This window comes from Zootoca vivipara, chromosome 16 (genome assembly GCF_965207765.1).
Source record: "Zootoca vivipara chromosome 16, rZooViv2.hap1.1, whole genome shotgun sequence".
Taxonomy (NCBI): domain Eukaryota; kingdom Metazoa; phylum Chordata; class Lepidosauria; order Squamata; family Lacertidae; genus Zootoca; species Zootoca vivipara.
Genome location: NC_142599.1, coordinates 31185302 through 31204050, shown reverse-complemented (window position 1 = coordinate 31204050; position 18749 = coordinate 31185302). Strand labels below are relative to the sequence as shown.

Sequence of the window (18749 nt, the reverse complement as noted above, 5' to 3'; positions counted from 1 at the left end):
CATTCATTCCTGGGGTGGTTGTAATTTAGATGACAAGCTCAGCTGACTTTCCTAACAGAATACATTGCTTTGTTGGTGGGGGGGGCAGCCAAAGTTGTTGAGCTTTTATTAAGAAATCAAAGTTTTTTGGGAAATCGCGGGTAAATATACATTAGCTTCTTCTGGGGTGGGGGGACAGAACCTCAGGTAACTGAGTACTTTCAAAGCTTTTCAATATTTGTGGATCTAGAGGGCGCACCTGCCCCCCTGGGCTATGCCATTGTGTTTTTCCCGGCTTCATCACACACACGCAGGAAGACAACAACAGACAGCAGCTGACTGTCAGGCCGCAATGGCCTTTTTTAATTTGTTCAGTAATAGAGCTCTCTATGAATGTGTATGTGTAGCCGCCTATACACAAATCAGAGGTATTTATAATATGTACACACACATAATTTAATACAAAAAAAAAATTCTCCAGCTTCTCCTCTCCCCTCCCCCCCAACCAGGGCAAGGGAGGCTGCAGCCCCACCTCCCTTCCGTGTGTGTGGGAGGGAAAGGAAGCAAGCCAGAAATGGGGTAGATTTCTTTTTCCTGCAACAAATATACAGTAAAATATATTGCTATGTACACGGCTCTCAGCTACAGGCCATGCAGCCTCCCTCCTTGGTTTAAGTTAGAGCAGGAACAGGGGAGCTGCAGGACACCGCAAGTGTTGTTGGACTCCAACTCCCATCAGCCCCTGCAGCCAGCGTGGCCCATGGGAGTTGTAGTCCCAACAGCTGGTGGGCCAACGTAGCTTCCCCACCCCCCTGGTTTGGCGGGTCAAAAGGGAGTTAAGGAGAGGCGGGGAAGAGGTTTTATTTATTGCTTTGGGTGTAAGATGGGGTTGGCTTAATGAAGACGCAGGGAGGGACTAGCTGCTTAGCCTCGTAGTGTGAGGGGAGTTGTGGGAGTGGGGTTGATATGAAATCACACCTGAAAATAAAAAAAGCACAAATTGCCTTTTTAACTATTGCTACAAGGGAATTAAGTGAAAGAACTTTGGATGGAGCGTGAAAGGCCCTGCCTTTTCCCTTCTGCAGAGGAGGAGCGGGGAGGGGGGGGGGCTGGACTCCCACCACTGCAGCCGCACACTCAAACACGCCCCTTTCCCCAATTTTTTTTAAGGCAGACTCCATGCAAAGCAGAAACGACGTAAGACACAACCTCCTCTCCCCCCCTGCATCATGGGGACCCTCCCCCAAGTTTTTAAATTATTATTATTAATATTAATATTATTATTGCTTATAAGTGATAATGCAACATTCCCAGAGGGAGGGTGGGTCTTTGTGAGGGAAAGAGAAGCGAGGGGCGGACTATCGTCCCCTGAGAGACTCGGTACTAAGGAGGCAGAAAAAAAAGGTCAAAAAGAAAAGAAAAGTGTTGTGGGTCTTCCTTCCCCTCCCCAAATCTGTCTCCCTTCTTATTTTTGGAGAGCTGTGGATCTATGGTTTCGACACTCTCACTCTCATTAAGGTGCATTTGGCTGGGCCCAGCCCAGGGGCAAAACCAAGATGGCGTTTGAGTGGTGTAGGAAAGAGGCCGCGAACCGGCTGTCTCTGCTCTCCATCCTGTGCTATCCTGTAGCTGCATCCTGGGACAAGAAGAAACAATTCTCCGACCCTCCCTCCAACACACACACACACACACACACACACACAACCCTTCCCAACAGCTACCCTTCCTCTCCCCCCTCCATGCCTCGCAAATGCAATATGGCTTCCAGGCTAGAGCTACAGTGGCTATTACCCACCCCACCACCCCGCCCTTCCCCAAGTTAATAAATTAAAAATTAAAAGTATGGCTTCCAGTGTGAATGTCAAAAATTTCTCTGTCTCCCTTTCTCCCTGGCCCACGTTGCGGCAGCCTAACCTCTGGCATCCAGAACATCCTCTGGTGTTTTTTGTTTTTTCTTTTTAAAAAAACTTCTCTGCCTCCCCCATGGGGTCCGTTCTCTTCAGAAAAGAAAAAAAGTCAGCCTCAGTGCAAAGCAATGGGCAGCTACCACATTTGCATACATTGAAATGCGTTTTTTTTTAAAACATGAGGCAGACGAGCGGCGGTTCTGGGAGGGAGGGGGGATTGTGTGGGAGGGGGAAACCCAAGCCGGACTTTCAGCCCCCGTTCCATTTCTGCACGCACGCCCCCCAATAACAACCCCCCATAACCAGTCCGTCTGTACTTTGCTCCCCTGCCCAAATCCTGTCCCCCGGCCTCCCCTCCCGGCCTCCCCGTTTTCAGTCCATCATTGCTTCCAGCATCTCCAGGAAAAGCTTATGCATGGGGACCTTGCCCTCCAGTTTGAGGCTGTAGAAGTGGTGGAGGACGCGGGTGGCTGTCTGGCGCAGGAGGGGCAGCGTGAGGAGGAGGCGGCCGGCCCGGCGGGGCTCCTCGGGGCGCCTCGACGCTTCGTATTCCAGCAGGGCCTCGTGTAGCACGTCCCGGAGCCGCTGCACGGCTGCCATGTCCTCAATATGCACCGAGTCTGGAGGACACGGGAAGGGTGGGAAACAGAAGCACACGGCAGCAATTAGGACCCTCCTAGCTTGATGGAAGAGAGTGCCTTTTGCCACTCTTGGACAGGGGCAGCCTGGCCATGTTGATTCATGCACTGAGATTGCTTAGGGCAGGGGTAGGCAACCCAAGGCCTGTGGGCTGGATGCGGCCCAATCGCCTTCTCAATCTGGCCCACGGACGGTCCGGGAATCAGTGTGTTTTTACATGAGTAGAATGTGTCCCTTAATTTAAAATGCATCTCTGGGTTATTTGTGGGGCCTGCCTGGTGTTTTTACATGAGCAGAAGGTGTGCTTTTATTTAAAATGCATCTCTGGGTTATTTGTGGGGTATAGGAATTCGTTCATTCCCCTCCGCCCCAAATACAGTACCACCACATGGTCTGAGGGACGGTCTAAGCCCACGGCTGAAAAAGGTCGCTGACCCCTGGCTTAGGGGCACTTTTTAAACCTGTATGTTTATAATGTTTGATGTTTTATTATGTTTCTGTATATGCTGGAAGTAACACAGAATGACTCTGGAAACCCAGTCAGATGGATGGGGCTCTATTATTATTATTATTATTATTATTATTATTATTATTATTATTATTATTATTATATTTATACCCTGCCCATCTGGCAGGGTTTCCCCAGCCACTCTCAGCAACTCCCAACAGAATATTAAAAACTATAAAACATATAACATTAAAAACGTCCATAAACAGGGTTGACTTCAGATGTCTTCTGAAAGTTGTGTAGTTGTTTACAGTATTTCCTTGACATCTGATGGGAGGGCGTTCCACGGGGCGGGCGCCACTACCAAGAAGGCCCTCTCAGTGGCTCCATGTAACCTCACTTCTCGCAGTGAGGGATCTGCCACAAGGCCCTCAGAGCTGGACCTCAGTGTGGGGGTGGAGACGCTCCTTCAGGTATACTGGGCAGAGGCCGTTTAGGGCTTTAGACTAGTCGCATACCCACCTCACAGGGTTGTGAGGAGAATATGGAGAATCTGGGCAGAGCAATGTATGCCACCCTGGAGGAAAGGTAGGATATAAACACAACAATAAACATTGTGGGGAACCCCCCCCCCACCTCACCCATCCTGCATCTTTGTGCCTGTGAAAGGGACTCACCTGAGTTGGCAAGCGCCAAGGCCTTGAGAAGCACATATTCCTCTCGCTCCAGGCGCAGGGCCCGGTACTTGCGCACAAGCTGCAGGACCACCCCGCTCAGCTCCAGGAGCCCCGCCGCCCTTGCCGCCTCCTCGTCCAGAGCAAAGTCCTCCGCGAAGACAATCTCGTCCTCGCACGGCAACGAACGCCAGGCCACCCCCAGCAGCAAGACCTCCAACCACACGCTCTGCAGTACAGACATCTGGTCCGCCAAGGACAGCGCCGGAAATCCTGAACCAGGAAGGACAGAACGGGAAAGAAAAGGATGGAGAGGGATTAATTCACAGCTAACGTAACTGTTTTCAGGGTGGCCTGTGGCAAGCAGAAATTGATTCCAATGTCTGAAAACCAAGTGTGGATGCTTGGAAATGGTTTATTTATGTATTTTGGATGAGGTTCCTGTCAGGTGGATTTATAGCTGGTTGACTGACTGACAACCCAAAGAGTATGCATTAACGGTTCCTCATCATCCTGGGGAAAAGTGACAAGTGGGGTGCTGCAGGGTTCTGTCCTGGGCCCATTGTTGTTCAACATCTTTATAAATGACTTGGATGAAGGAATTGAGGGGAAGCCCATCAAATTTGCAAATGACACCAAATTGGGAAGGGTAGGGAATGCAGCAGGAGGCAGAATCATGATTCAAGATGACCTTAGACTAGAGAACTGGGCCAAAGCTAACAAAATGAATCTCAGAAGAGACAAATATCAGATTCTACACTCAGGCAAGAAGAACCAGCAGCACAAATATACAGTAAGACGGGGGACACCTGGCTTGCTAGTAGTACTTGTGAAAAGGATATAAGGGTCTTAGTAGACCATAAGCTTAACACAAGTCAACAGTGTGATGCAGCAGCAAAAAAACTAATGCTATTCCAGGCTGCATCAAGATAAATGTAGCTTTCATTTCAAGGGAAGCAATAGATGACCCTTTTGGTCCCTCCCAACTCCACAATTCTATGAAGCTAATAATAATAATAATAATAATAATAATAATAATAATATATTATTATTATTATTATTATTTATACCCTGCCCATCTGGCTGGATATCCCCAGCCACTCTTCCAACAGAAAAATAAAATAAAATAATCTATTAAACATTAAAAGCCTCCTTAAACAGGGCTGCCTTCAGATGTCTTCTAAAAGTTATGTAGTTCTTTATCTCCTCGACATCTGGTGGGAGGGTGTTCCACAGGGCGGGCGCCACCACCGAGAAGGCCCTCTGCCTGGTTCCCTGCAACTTGGCTTCTCGCAATGAGGGAACCGCCAGAAGGCCCTCGGTACTGGATCTCAGTGTTTGGGCAGAACGATGGGGGTGGAGACGCTCCTTCTGGTATACTGGACTGAGGCCATTTAGGGCTTTAAACGTCAGCGCCAACACTTTGAACTGGGCTTGGAAACGTACTGGGAAACGTAACTGAATCTATGAATAGAGTGGTACTATTTTGCCTTGATCCAGACTACACCTAGAGCACCGTGCCCAGTTTTGAGCACAATTTAAGAAGGATGCTAACAAGCTGGAATGTGTGCGAAGGAGGGCAACTAAGATGACCCAGGGTATGGAAGCCAAGCCTTATGAGGAACGGTTGAGAGCTGGGTATGGTTAGCCTGGATAAGAGGAGACTGAGGGGAGATATTTAAAGTATTTAAAGGGTTGCACATGGAAGGTAGAGCAAACTTGTATTCATGGGAGGTTTCTAGACAGAGGTTGGATGGCCATCTGTCATGGATGCTTTAACTCCGCACAGGTAGCTAGAAGTCTCCAGGAGAGAGTGGATGGCAGAAAGAGAGCAAGCAATGGGGTACCTCAGCCACCACCAGCAGCTCTGGATCCCAACAGAGTATTCCTGAGCCTTGTGCCAAGCTCAGCAATGGACTGGAAGTCGTACCATACAGTGGCATGGTAATATCTGCGCAACAACCGGACAGGCATGACCTCAAGCCAACCCTTCTCTCTCACCTGGTATGTTTTTGGCCCAGCCGATGATGACCACGATCTCCCGGTCAGCCAAATCGCACAAAGTGCTCGCTGCTTTGGCGGGACTGTCAGGAAGTGCGGGGTCGGGCATGGCGTACAGCTTCTCAGGCTCCGCCACCAGCAAGTGCGACACCATTGTGTTCATTGGAGCTGCAGGGAGCGGGGGTGGAAGAAGAAGAAGAAGAGTTTGGATTTCATATCCTGCTTTATCACTACCTGAAGGAGTCTCAAAGCGGCTAACATTCTCCTTTCCCTTCCTCCCCCACAACAAACACTCTGTGAGGTGAGTGGGGCTGAGAGACTTCAGAGAAGTGTGACTAGCCCAAGGTCACCCAGCAGCTGCATGTGGAGGAGCAGAGATGCGAACCCGGTTACGAGTCCACTGCTCTTAACCACTACACCACACTGGCTCTCAGAAAGGATGGTGAGGATCAAAGAGGAAAGAAAGAGACATGTCAGGAGTAAGCCATACACTCCAGATTCACAAATCTCCCTTTCTTCGCTTGGGGGAAGTATCCCCAAATTCAGCTAATGCTGCAGCTGGCAATTAGGCCAGGGCCAGGGAGCCTGTGAGCCCCCCAAAAGCTGCTGGACTTCAACTCCCATGATCCTTGATCACCGACTACGCTGGTTGGGACTGATGGGAGTTGGTGTCCAATAGAGTCCAGAGTGCCACACGTTGATCTAATCCGGGAAGTGGGCCAAAGGAGGCCAGGGCCCATGTTTCTCTCTCATCTTTTCTCATTTTGTCATTCATCATTGCTGTAACTGCCAGGCTAAAAGCCATTTTAAACACAAGAAAAATCAAGATGACACAATCCTCCTGGAACTGCGGCATTCCAGAATGCACCACGTGTGTGTGTGTGTGTGTACGTGTTTGTGGGTAAAACACATGTCCGAACGCTTCCCAAGGATAGAACAACAACTTCTTCTCTGCTTGGGAGAAGTTAGCCTATTAGGGATCCTGGAATAACTGGGGGGAGTTGCTTTCAGTATTTTTAGTATTTTCTGCTACGACAATCAACGGCAACAAACTTCAACAAAGTATGCAGTACGTAGTGATGTTCTGTTCACCTTACCCACCTTCCCTTTTGAATTTGCATATGCGTTACAACACATTAAAACACTGACGACTCTGCGGACAGCATAAGCGGGATTTATATTTGTAAACTCCTTAGAAGCCTGTTTAGCAGTAAGTGGCATATAAACAAAGAGATAAGCTTTCTCTTGGATGCACACCCATTTTTTAATGTACATTAGAAAGGGGAACATTCAATTGCCCAATGCCCGGCCCTCTCAATAGTACTGGCCCAGGAGGGCAATACCCCATGTTCTACAACCCGAAAGTGTAGATGTGAAATCCTGGCCTACGCTCTCCATCTTCTTCCTCCCAGGGATGTGCCTGCCAGGTTGCCAAGGTAACAAACATTGCTCTCATCAGAAGCCCTTGCCAAGGGGATAATTCCACAGTGAGATCGGTACCATTGGTGGCTTCTTAGGAGGAGAGACAAAGGAAGCCCAACTTCAACGAGGGGGGAAAAGACAGAGCATTTTCTGGTTCAATAATACACTCCAGAGTCCAAGGAGAGCCAGCCTATATGAGACACTTGTAGGGATAGAACCTCAGGTCCGGGGGTGAAATGAGGCGCTCCAAGCCTTTCTATCTGGCCCTCAGAACTCTCCTCGTGCCATAGCCCTTCACTGGCTCTGATTTCAACCCTCCTTGAGTGTTTTGGCCTATCTGAACAGCATCCTTGAACTCTAGCAATGCATCTTGCTTGCTTGGAAGAATGGTACAGATAGGTGCGTGTGGGAAAACTAGCCCGTTGTACAAAGGCAAAATATTCTTTCCGTCGCCCTCTTTTGCTTCTGGACCTGCTCGCTGTTGGCATGTGGCCCCCGGAACGTCGTCCAGAGGAGAATGTGGCCCCTGGGGAATGTAACTGAATCTACGAATAGAGGGGTACTATTTTGCCTTGATCAGACTACACCTAGAGCACCGTGTCCAATTTTGAGCACAATTTAAGAAGGATGCTAACAAGCTGGAATGTGTGCGAAGGAGGGCAACTAAGATGACCCAGGGTCTGGAAGCGCCAAGCCTTATGAGGAACGGTTGAGAGCTGGGTATGGTATGGTTAGCCTGGATAAGAGGAGACTGAGGGGAGATATTTAAAGTATTTAAAGGGTTGCACATGGAAAGTAGAGCAAACTTGTCTTCTCCTGGCATGTGGCCCCTGGAACGTCGTCCAGAGGAGAATGCGGCCCCTGGGTTGAAAAAATGTTATCCGGCTCTGGGATGGAGACATAGCCAAGTACACTTCTGTATGGGTCAGACGCCCTGGGCCCCTTTATCCCCAAACTCTGGATAAGAATCTGGGGTTCAGGGGGGCACCCCAGTCCTTTACCTGGTTTCTTGGTGGTCGCCGTAGCAATCTGAGGGGTGACGAATGCGCTGGGGTAAGCGGCACCCTCCACCTCTGGCCTTCGCTTGTACTTCTGACGCCCTCCTCGCACCCTGTCGAGACGTACCCCTGAAGAAGACCAACGTCAATTCAGAACATTTGCAACCTGTTAAGAGCTCGCTCTTCCTCCTGCAATTCCCCCCCCAGCCATTTCACATTCGCTGTGCGCCCTCCCGCCACGTCAGAGGTTTAGGCCCCGAGGCCCAAAGCCGTACCTTCCTTGAGCATGCCCACGCGCAGGCACTTGGTGAAACGGCAGGCCTGGCAAGCTTTCCGGCGCCGCTTCGTGATCTCGCATTCGTTGGTGGCCGGACAGCTATACTCAATGCTGCCTGAGAGAGAAAGAGAAAGAAAGGGTCGGAAAGCTTAAAAAAAGCTATAGTATAAATAATATAGATGCATTCATTCAAAAATATTATTTATTTATTGCATTTATATCCTACTCCCCCCCCCCCCAAGGAGCTCAGTGTGGCATACATGGTTCTCCCCCTCCTCATTTAATTCCCCAAAGAACCTTGTGAGGTAGGATAGGCGGAGAGGAAGATCGCCCAGTGAGTTTCCTGGCCGAATGGAGATTTGAACCCTGGTCACCCAAGTCCTAGTACAGGGGTCCCCAAACTAAGGCCCGGTGGCCGGATGCGGCCCAATCGTCTTCTCAATCCAGCCCGCGGACGGTCCGGGAATCAGCATGTTTTTACATGAGTAGAATATGTCATTATATCTAAAACTAGTGTCATTCAGCCCGTTTAGAAAACGAGCGCTAGAAGATATGTGAGAGGAGCAGCGGGGCCGCGGCCTTCCCTCTCTCTTTCTGCGCTCGGCCGCAGGGCGTGCCGGGAACGCAAGTAAACAAACTCGCTCTCCTGTCGTGCCCCACGGCCGAGCGCAGAGAGGGAGGGAAGGCCATGGCCTCACTGCTCCTCTCACAGGCTCCTCCGTCGCTGCTCTGCAGCCTCTAGACGCCCATGAAGGCCAGCCCCCTGAGGGCGAGGAGCTCAGGACGGGCAGGGGCCAGGGAAGGTGAGGCACGCTCGGGCCGGGCTGCTCCTGCTGCTGCTGTTACCGTCTCCGCCTCCTTCCTTCACCAGAACAACGGAGGCTGGTGATGAAGGTGGCCCCGGGTGCGCCCATGGCTGTCACGGGGCCAGGGCGGAGGGGGCGGGGATCCTCTAGGCGCACATGGAGGCCGGCGCTGGGAGCGGCCCGCTGGCACAGCCTCCGGCGCCGCATGAGAGTGTCCTGGGCGCGTGACCGAGATATTGTCTCTGCGTCCAATCCCTGTGTCCATGGGGCACATGCGCAGTAGCGCAGACACAGGGACACAGGGAATCTGGACGCAGAGACACTTGCACTTTATTATATAGGATGCATCTCTGGGTTATTTGTGGGCCTGCCTGGTGTTTTTACATGAATAGAATGTCCTTTTATTTAAAACGCATCTCTGGGTTATTTGTGGGGCATAGGAATTCGTTCTTTTTTATATATAAAAAAAAGAGTCCGGCCCACCACATGGGCCAGTGGACCGGCCCCCTGCTGGGACAGTGGACTGGCCCCCTGCTGAAAGAGTTTGCTGACCCCTGTCCTAGTCTAACATTCTAACCACTCAAAACATAAATAAATAAATAAATAAATAAATAAATAACAAAAAAATCCTTCCAGTAGCACCTTAGAGACCAACTATTATTTATTTATGTTTATTTTGTTTTGACTGCGTCAGACCAGCACGGCTACCTACCTGTAACTAATTCTAACCACTGTATTTCTTGACCCTGACGGACACTTGAGGCGTATATTTTTAGGACCCACTTAATTTCTGTGTGATATTGAAATATAGAACGCACACAGGCGCACGCACACACAATATATCAATATTAATGTTTTATTTGCTGTAACCTGCCCCATGGACCTTAGGGTGAAGGTCAGGTAATAAACTGTAGTAGCAGTAATCAGCACTGGCTCTTGCATTTTGTTGAAAGAAAGCATTTTTATATCAAAATGATGTTTTCATTTTAAGTGGAAGCTTCAGTCATGAGTTCCGAGTTTTTGTTTTTTGTTTTTTTGTTTGTCTCTCGCCCTTTAATAGGACATTTTAAATTCAGATGTCTTGTAAGGACATCTCCTTTTGCCCACACTTTCCTGACCCTGCTTTTTATTCTTAATTGTTTTTTTTTTGCTTGATTTCACTGGATTTTTGTTTTTAATTTGCTTTTAGAAATTTTTTACACTACTGTTCTACTGTTGCTGGGTTGTTGTTTTAATAATATTGCTTAATGCTTTAAAGTCGTACACCACTTAGCAGATATTTTTTTTAAAAAAAATTAAGCAATGCTTCTAAATAAATAAAACAAAAACCTCTGTTGCAGCAAAGAAGACAAAAGTTTGCAGTTCATGTTAGTCATACACAAAGTAAATCCACTGAGATGAATGGACGTGACTAACTTAGGGTCATTGCCAGTCAGTGTCGGTAGATAATACTGAGCTAGATGAAGTAATGGCCTGACCTGGGATAAAGTAGCTTCCTTTGTTCCAAATGTCACATTAGCCAAGTGGAACCTCCAGGCTGAGACTGACACAACAAGGTATCTCGCCCCTGAAGATCTGGTCTGGGTGAGGAACTATTCACGAGGTCCGCGGTGGGTGGCCGGTGTGATCACCCGGGCTAGTGGACCTGTGTCCTATTATGTGACCTTGGAAAATGGGCAAGTTTGGAAGAGACATATAGATCAGCTGAGGCGCCGGGCGCTCAGCAGGGAGGAGTCAGATAATTCATCCCTGGCTAATGACGCACAGCTGCAAGACCAGAGTGAAAATGGTCCAGAGGTACAGTCACCAGGGGCTTCAGCAAATGAACCAGGGTCTGCTAGTCCTCATGATGACGAGGTACAGGTCGGGGACCCTGAGATGTCTGGGACTCCATCTGTTCCTGATGAAACCCCTATAGCAGCCCCTCCACCACAGGTAACACCCAATCCAGAACCTGCAACACCTGTTGTCAGGAGATCAGGTAGAAGTTGTAGGACCCCACAGTACCTGGGGGATTACGTCTGCTGTGCTCACTAGGGGGGGAGGGGTGTTGTGTATTGAGTCAAAGGATTTTATATCTGTATTATTATTGTCTGTATTTGCATTAGGATAAAGTAACTGCCTTTTGGTTCCAGAGGGTACAGCTACTATTGGTTCATTTAAGCTGCTGTATTTGGATCCTCTGTCTTATTGGTTTCCTCCAAAAGGCAGCACTGTGATTGCGTGATATTGTTCCCTCCAAAATGTATCCCTTCCTAGCTAGTCCCCTGTCCCTATAAATGTAGCTTTCCTCTCCTCAGTCTTCAGTCTTGTTCACTTTAATAAAGAGCTGTTACTAGAGAACTGTCTCCAGCATGTTTTGTCAAGAGAGCTGAAATCACAAACCCCACGTCACAACAGTATACCTCAAATTACTTGTTATGAGGCGGGAGAGGCTGTTTGTGCTTTTATCCATCAGCCCCTATCCAGTGCTACAAAACAGATCAAGGAAGCGTTACTGGCGCAAGGGTTCAGGAATGACACAATTCCAGGAAGTATTTCTTCATGGAATACATACTTAACTTATGGAATTCCCCCAGCACAAGATGAGGCAACAGCACTGAGCTGAAATGGCTCTTTTCTTAAATTCCGTAAGTTCATGGAGACTCTTCATGCTCAACGTTTTGCCCAGCGTCGGGTTCGAGCCCAACGTTGGGCAAAACATTCCTGCATTGCAGGGGATTGGACTAAGCGATTCTCATGGTCCCTTCCAACTCTATGATTCTAGGACATCCAGAGAGAGAGAAAGAGAGAAGGAGAAAGAGAGAGAGAGTCTGTCTAAGGCCACATTCATACCATACATTTAAAACAGCATTGTACCATGCTAAACAACCATGTCTTCCCCTAGAGAATTCTGGAAGCTGTAGTTTCTTAAGAGTGCTGACTATTTTGGTTAGGAGGAGGCCCTGTTCCTTTCATGAATAAACGTTTCTGATAATTGTTAAGCAATCAATCCTTCTTCCTGGGGAACTCTGGGAATTGTAGCCTAGGGCTTGCCGATCAGAAGGTCGGCGGTTTGAATCCCCGCGACGGGGTGAGCTCCCGTTGCTCGGTCCCAGCTCCTGCCAACCTAGCAGTTCGAAAGCACGCCAAAGTGCAAGTAGATAAATAGGAACCGCTACAGCGGGAAGGTAAACAGCATTTCCATGCGCTGCTCTGGTTTGCCAGAAGCGGCTTTGTCATGCTGGCCACATGACCCGGAAGCTGTATGCCGGCTCCCTCGGCCAATAATGCGAGATGAGCGCCGCAACCCCAGAGTTGGTCACGACTGGACCTAATGGTCAGGGGTCCCTTTACCTTTGCCTAACAACTCTCAGCACCCTCAACAAACTAAGGCTCCCAGAATTCTTTGGGGAAAACCATGTCTGTTTAAAGAGGTATCACGGTGCTTTTAATGTACGGTGCAAACGTGGCCAAACATGGTGGGGAACCAAAATAAGGACCAAAATAAGAAGTTAATAACATGAAAGGAGCCCTGCTCTTTCAGGCCAAAGGCCTATCTAATCCCAGCATTCTGTTCTCACGGTGGCCAACTAGATGCCTATGGGAAGACTATAGGTAGGAACTGGAAGCCACAGCAGTCTCCCCACTTGTGGAGTATTCTCAGCCGCTGGTATTCAAAATATAGGCTGCCTCTGATCCCAGAGGTAGTCTAGAGCAGTGTTTCCCAAACTTGGGTCTCCAGCTGTTGTTGCACTACAACTCCCATGATCCCTAGCTAGCAGAGCCAGTGCTCAGGGACAATGGGAATTGTAGTCCGAAAACATCTGGATGCCCCAGTTTGGGAAACACTGGTCTTTCCCCAAGACTTTTTTCTGTCCACACTGTGCCACATTTTATGCACTTCTACCAAGTCCCCGCTTACTCTAAACTCCCAAAGCCTCAAATACTGGAACCTTTCCTCACAAGCCCACCCAGGGGTGGCTGTGGGCAGAATTCCTGCATTGCAGGGGGTTGGACTAGATGACCCTCGGCCCCTTCCAACTTTACCATTCTATGATTCTAAGAGAGTGTTTTCACCCCCCTTCTTCAGTTCTTTTTCTTAACCTTTTCCAGCTCTACAAGATCCCTTTTTTGAGGCATGGAAGCCAGTACTGTACATAGTATTTCAAGTGCGGACTGCACCATAATTTGCATAAAGACATAATCTTGACAGGGTTCTCTCCCCACCCCTTTTCAAACCCTTTCCTAAGGATTCCCAACATGGGATTCACATTTTTCACAGCTGCTGCACACTTGATCGCAGCAATTTAATTATAGTACTTCTTACAGACCGACTTGGTAAAATGCATCCTATAGGTTGGTGCTGTTTGCCACAGCAGCTAGGAATTTACATTCAAAAGGTGGGTTTTTTTGGGGGGGGGGCATAGCTGCCAAGTTATCCCTTATTTTAAGGGATTTTCCCTTATGCTGAATAGGCTTCCTCGCGAGAAAAGGGAAAACTTGGCAGCTATGTGGGGGGGAGAGGGTTATGTGAGACCTCTTAATGATTTTAACAACGTGATGTGCTGATGCTGGGTGCTGTAAATGTCAATTAAACTCTGTTAATGGAGGAAACTATGTGTGAGCAAGGAGCGAGGGTGTTTGCTTTTGCAAAGCCCTTTCATAATGTGCAATAAAGTTCATTCATAATCAGATTTCCTACAGTTTTATTAATCTCCACAAGTAAAAGGGACTTCTTTAGCCACCCCCTCCCCAAGCAAGCTGAACATTTAGGAAAGAGACCTAGAATATCCCTGAACAGCACAGCCCCCCCCCAACATGGCACCAGCCCTGTTAACATCTATTCACCGTGATAACTAATTAGAACCTCACTTTTAAGAGACAGTCTACCAGGGGGTAACAAGCGCCTCATAAAGGTCTGTCTGTCATCGGAACAACAGGATGTGAGACTAGATCAGGGGTGGGGCGCCCACAGCCTTCTGGACTACAACTCCCATCATCCTTGACCACTGACGACACTCACTGGGACTGATGGGAGTTGTAGTCCATCACCATCTGGAGGGCCAAAGGTTCCCCACCCCTGGACCAGATGACCTGATCCAGCAGGGGCGCTTTCTTTTTAGGAACATCAGAAACCGCTTTATAGCAAGTCAGCCCATTGGTCCATCTAGCTCAGTACTGTCTACACTGACTGGCAGCTGCTCTCCTGGGTTTCTGGTAGGGGGTATTCCCAGCCTGACCCAGAGATGCTGGTAATTGAGCCTGAAACCTTCTGCATGCAAAGCAGATGCTCTCTCTCACTGCCCTTCCCCAAACAAAACCCCCTTTTCTTCCTTAACAGCTTTAGGGGACCCCCAGACTTCTCTTGCAGTGCCCAGGCAGGAGTGGCCTACCTTGGATAGTCCTCTTGAAGAACGCCTTGCAGGCTTCGCAGGAGGCCACGCCATAGTGGTACCCTGAGGCAACGTCCCCGCACACCAAGCACAGCCGCTTGGGCATGGCGCTCAGCATGTACTTCCCCCGCCCCGGGGGCTCGTCCGGGTCGTCATCATGGCGTCGCCGGGAGGCCCCCGTCCCGGCAGGCAGCGCCCCAGCGGTCTCGAGCTCTTGTGGGGCCCCGCTGGCGCTGGTGTCGGAAGACCCGCTGGGGCTGTGCTGGGCGAGGCTGTCTGGGGAGGCCGGCTCTGTTTTGATGAAGAACTCTGCCCGGCGTTCCCGGGATGACATGGCTGGAGAGGGCTGCGGGAAAGAGGACACAGACGGGGTGCATCAGAGAAGGGCTGCGACCAGCAGGAACGTTGGAAAATATTTCCCTATCCTAGGCCACATTCACAACACTATTCATGCCACTTGAAAGAGTCATAGCTTCCCCTCACAGAATTATGGGAGGTGCAGTTTGTTAAGGGTGCTGAGAGTTGTCCAGAAACCCCTATTTCCTCCCCAAAAGCTACAACTGCTAGAGCTCCCCGGGAAGAAAAATTGACTGATAAATCACTCTTGTGCACCTTTAATTCCTAGGATGCTTTGGGGGAAGGACACAACTGTACTGAGTGCTTTAAATGTGTAGTGCAGGTGTAGATTGAGCATCTTAAAAACTGACAAGAGTTCCACAGGTTAAGTTCATTTTCGACAAAAAAATGGACGGAGCCCTTCAGTGTGATAAAACTTTAAAAGGTGGTGTTCAAAGGCAGATCTTTAAAATAGTGATGATTAATCCGTTTCTCACTCAGAAGGGACCACAATCACAAACAGAATTCGGTGGCCGGGCTGTGACAAAGAGCAGAGGGCCACAGTGCGCCGTCCCAAATCCTGCCCTGTCAATTGTGTGTCACAAACCCACCACCCAATCAGGGACCAGCATGGAATTTTTTTGGGGGGGCCTAGGCCACGTTAGCCAGCTAGGGGGAGAATCTGACGACAAATCAATCAGAAGAACCGAGTCAGGGCGTGGGATGGTGGTGGTGGACAACAACCCCAGTAATTTCACCAACCTGAGTTTAGGGGGCCTCCAGTTCCACTGGTCAAACTGGGGAGCTGCCCCCCACTGAAGGAAGTGATAGCATATTCCCCAATTCTACATTCGACTCCATTAACGGAGGCATAGCAAGAAAGAGCTTTTGGGACGGCCAACCGTGGCTTAATTCAGACAGGTCAAGAAACTCTCCTCAAAATGTACTGCCTTTTTGGCAGCATTCTATGTGCGGAAATGCGGGGGGAGAGTGTTCCTCGCTCCGTGAAGGCCCTGCCACGTAGGCCTCCCCCCACTCTTATCTCATCAGCCTACAGACTGTCCACCCCACAGCTGCTGGCCAGAAGAATCCAGCATCCTGCAAGAAGAATGGAGCGGCCTCAAGGTCACTCCAGGGAGATACAATCAGGCACCCAGGCAGGGCAGGGCTGGAGATGGCATCAAAGGCTCTCGCTGCCTCCGGTCTGGTCCTGTCCTGTCCCCTGACCGCCTCTTTGGAGAACAGCAACATTCTGGGGCTTTGAGAGTTAAATGTAAACACGCAGAGGACAGGAATAGCCGCTTGGCTCAGCAACCTGACATCTCTTCTCTCCCCCCCTCCCTGCCCCTGCAACTTCAATGCAACAAAGATTAACCCTCCCACACATGAATTGTGCCCCCCCCAATCTCCTGCACACCTTAAGTTAAGGCTCTCTGCCCCCCCCCTCTTCTGGACACTGGATTGTTGAGGTTTCCTTCCATAACCAGCCAATATTTCATACTGATGTCCTGGCTACAAATTGGGAGGTGTTGTTGTTGTTGTGTCTCTCTGCCCCCCCCCCGTCTGAGTTTGGAGAAGGGGCAAAAGTGACCTTTTCAAATGCCCCTCCTCAAAGCAACTAGGTTTGCAGTGCAGGGTTGTGGGGAGGAAATGCAAATGTGACTTTTAAATTGTACTGCTTTCGATGTTTGCCGCCCTGGGTTCCTTTGGGATGAAGGGCGGGATACAGATTCCATAAATAAACACATAAAATTGATAAAAAATATTACTAAAATAATAAGCACCTGAGGTTCATTACCTAGCATTATTAATGTGCTCTGAGCAGTGCCCTGAGCTAAAGAGAAAGACCAAAAATCTTCCTAGGACAGCGTCTTTTAACTCCAGGCACGCAAGACACCTCTTAGCAGACGCTCTGCCCCCCGCACCCCTAAGTGACACCCCCTCTGTGTCTCTATTAATAGGTTTACCCTCCCCACTTTTGCCAGGCCAGTCAAAGGACCTTTGTCCTCTGTGGATCAGTGCATCATCCCTTACCCAATCGGGGACAAGTGTGGAGTTTATGCAAGAGGAGGAGGGGAGCAACATGGGCCAGAGAGAGGGGGCTAGGCGACATTGCCCAACTTTCTCCCATTCCACCACACACACCCCAGCAAGCAGAAGCCATTCAGAACAGTCCATGTGCACATCGGCCACAGACTTTCGATCGTTCTCGGGACTCCATAAAGCAGGAGCAGGGCAGCTGTCTGAACCTCCCGGTCACCTCTGCACACCACCTCCCTGCAGCTGAAACAATGTGTGGTCATGTTTTCTTGGGCTCCATGTGGAAAGCCTGTGTGCCCGTGACCTTTGACCCTTCTGCAGTTCACTTCTGTCACTCTCCCCCCCTCACACCCCACTTACTATGGGCCGCAGTGCCCCCTAGTGGTCGAGCGGTGAGGCTAACTGGGCAAAAGAGACAGGGCACTCTCATGTCTGAGCCCTTTCCGTTCACACGTGCCCAGGCGCGCATGAGTTTGCTATGCACATGGCTGCAAAAAGGTTTCCCCATCCTGGCAGCAGCAAGGAGTATATGCAAACTGTGTCTGTACACACAAGGGAGACTTCACCACTCATCTGGGCGCAGCACATCAACATCTCCATGTGCGGCTGTGAGCACATCAGTGCGCCCTCCTTGTACATACGCAAGCATTTCTCTTTCTGTGCCCTTGCACCTAGGCAAGGAGGCCTACACAGGTGCCTACGTGGGACCCACCCACACCCGCACAACACACCATATCCGCACTATGTGACCTTAAATCATGTCCCCCACCCCCCCACCCCGTCGGCTGCGCCATGCCCCACACTGCTTGTCCCCAGGTCTGCGCACTCTGCTGCAGGAGCAGGAGCACTACTCTGCCTGGCGGCGTCGACAGGGACATCCACACGAGCACTTTCATGCCCCTGATCTGTGCCCACACATTTCTCCACTCCCCCCCCCACATGATTTCCCCCCCTCTGCCACACTAACAGAGGCACTGCAATAGACGTGTGTACACCTGCCTGCCTGCCCGTAGTACACCGAAATCTATTTGCATGTGAGTGAGTTCTGGCGCACTTGGGGGCGCCGGCGCGTCTATCGACGCGCGTCTGCCCCCGAGTGGGGAGCACCGTGGTGTCCCCCACCCACCCACTTCCAGAACCCTGCCTGCCCCCGCCCCCTGTTTTATGGATCAGGCGCTCTCTTTCCCTGCAAGGCAACCAACCTCCCACAAGCGCCGGTCACATGGAGCCGGTTTGGAGAACGGGGCTGGGATTGGGGGGGGGCGATCGTCAGAATACACCCCGCTTCCTCCTCCTCCTCCTCACGATCGCACTGACCTTGGTCGCAAGGCGAGGGCTGGGAGCTGCAGGAAGCGCTGGCGGCGGCGGGGTCGCAGCTGTGTCCGAGCGGGGCAGCTCAGTGGCCCCGCGCGCCGGGGACCGGCCGGGCCATGGGCTGGGGCTGCGCGCTCGCTCCTCGCTCCGGCTGTAGGACACAAAAGGACATCGCAACCCACTTCCTACTCGGCTTCCTCCAGCTGGTGGGGGCGGGGCCTGGAGATGAATATGCAGAGCAGAGGGGCGGGGACAACGCGATCCCCCCACCCCCCGGTCTCTCCAAGGCGCTTGCTGCGCTCTTCTCAACAACGCGCGCCGGCCGCGGCTGCTGGCAACGTGGCGCCCGGAGAGGAGCAGCAGGAGGAGGACGGGGGGCGGGCGAGGGAAAGGTAGTCTCTTGCTTAACGCCCCTCCGCGTGGTTGGGGGGGGGCAACCAGCCCGATCGCGGGTGGGGCAGACTTGGTTGTGCGCGCGTCCCGCTCTCCCCGCAGCCCCGCTTCTCAAGGTCACCCGGGAAATGGAACCTACC

At 50.5% G+C, this 18749-nt stretch overlaps 1 protein-coding gene across 1 annotated transcript; it reads right to left on the bottom strand.

The window, feature by feature from the left end:
- Nucleotides 1–315: 315 nt before the first annotated feature.
- Nucleotides 316–18415, bottom strand: ESRRA (estrogen related receptor alpha). Its single transcript, XM_035097999.3, has 7 exons — nucleotides 18220–18415; nucleotides 14527–14872; nucleotides 8344–8460; nucleotides 8072–8197; nucleotides 5649–5816; nucleotides 3651–3920; nucleotides 316–2506 (listed from the first exon to the last, which is right to left on the bottom strand). The coding sequence occupies exons 2-7, from the start codon at nucleotides 14858–14860 to the stop codon at nucleotides 2259–2261; spliced, it is 1263 nt and encodes a 420-aa protein (XP_034953890.1). The 5' UTR covers nucleotides 14861–14872; nucleotides 18220–18415; the 3' UTR covers nucleotides 316–2258.
- Between the last annotated feature and the right edge of the window lie 334 nt (nucleotides 18416–18749).

Excerpts from the sequence above, each read along its gene's own strand:
- ESRRA (XM_035097999.3), bottom strand. The coding sequence starts at position 14,860 with ATGTCATCCCGGGAACGCCGGGCAGAGTTCTTCATCAAAACAGAGCCG. Across the intron at positions 8,198-8,343 it reads CGTGGGCATGCTCAAGGAAG|GGGTACGTCTCGACAGGGTG; the intron begins GTACGGCTTTGG and ends GGTCTTCTTCAG. Across the intron at positions 3,921-5,648 it reads CTGGGCCAAAAACATACCAG|GATTTCCGGCGCTGTCCTTG; the intron begins GTGAGAGAGAAG and ends TTCCTGGTTCAG.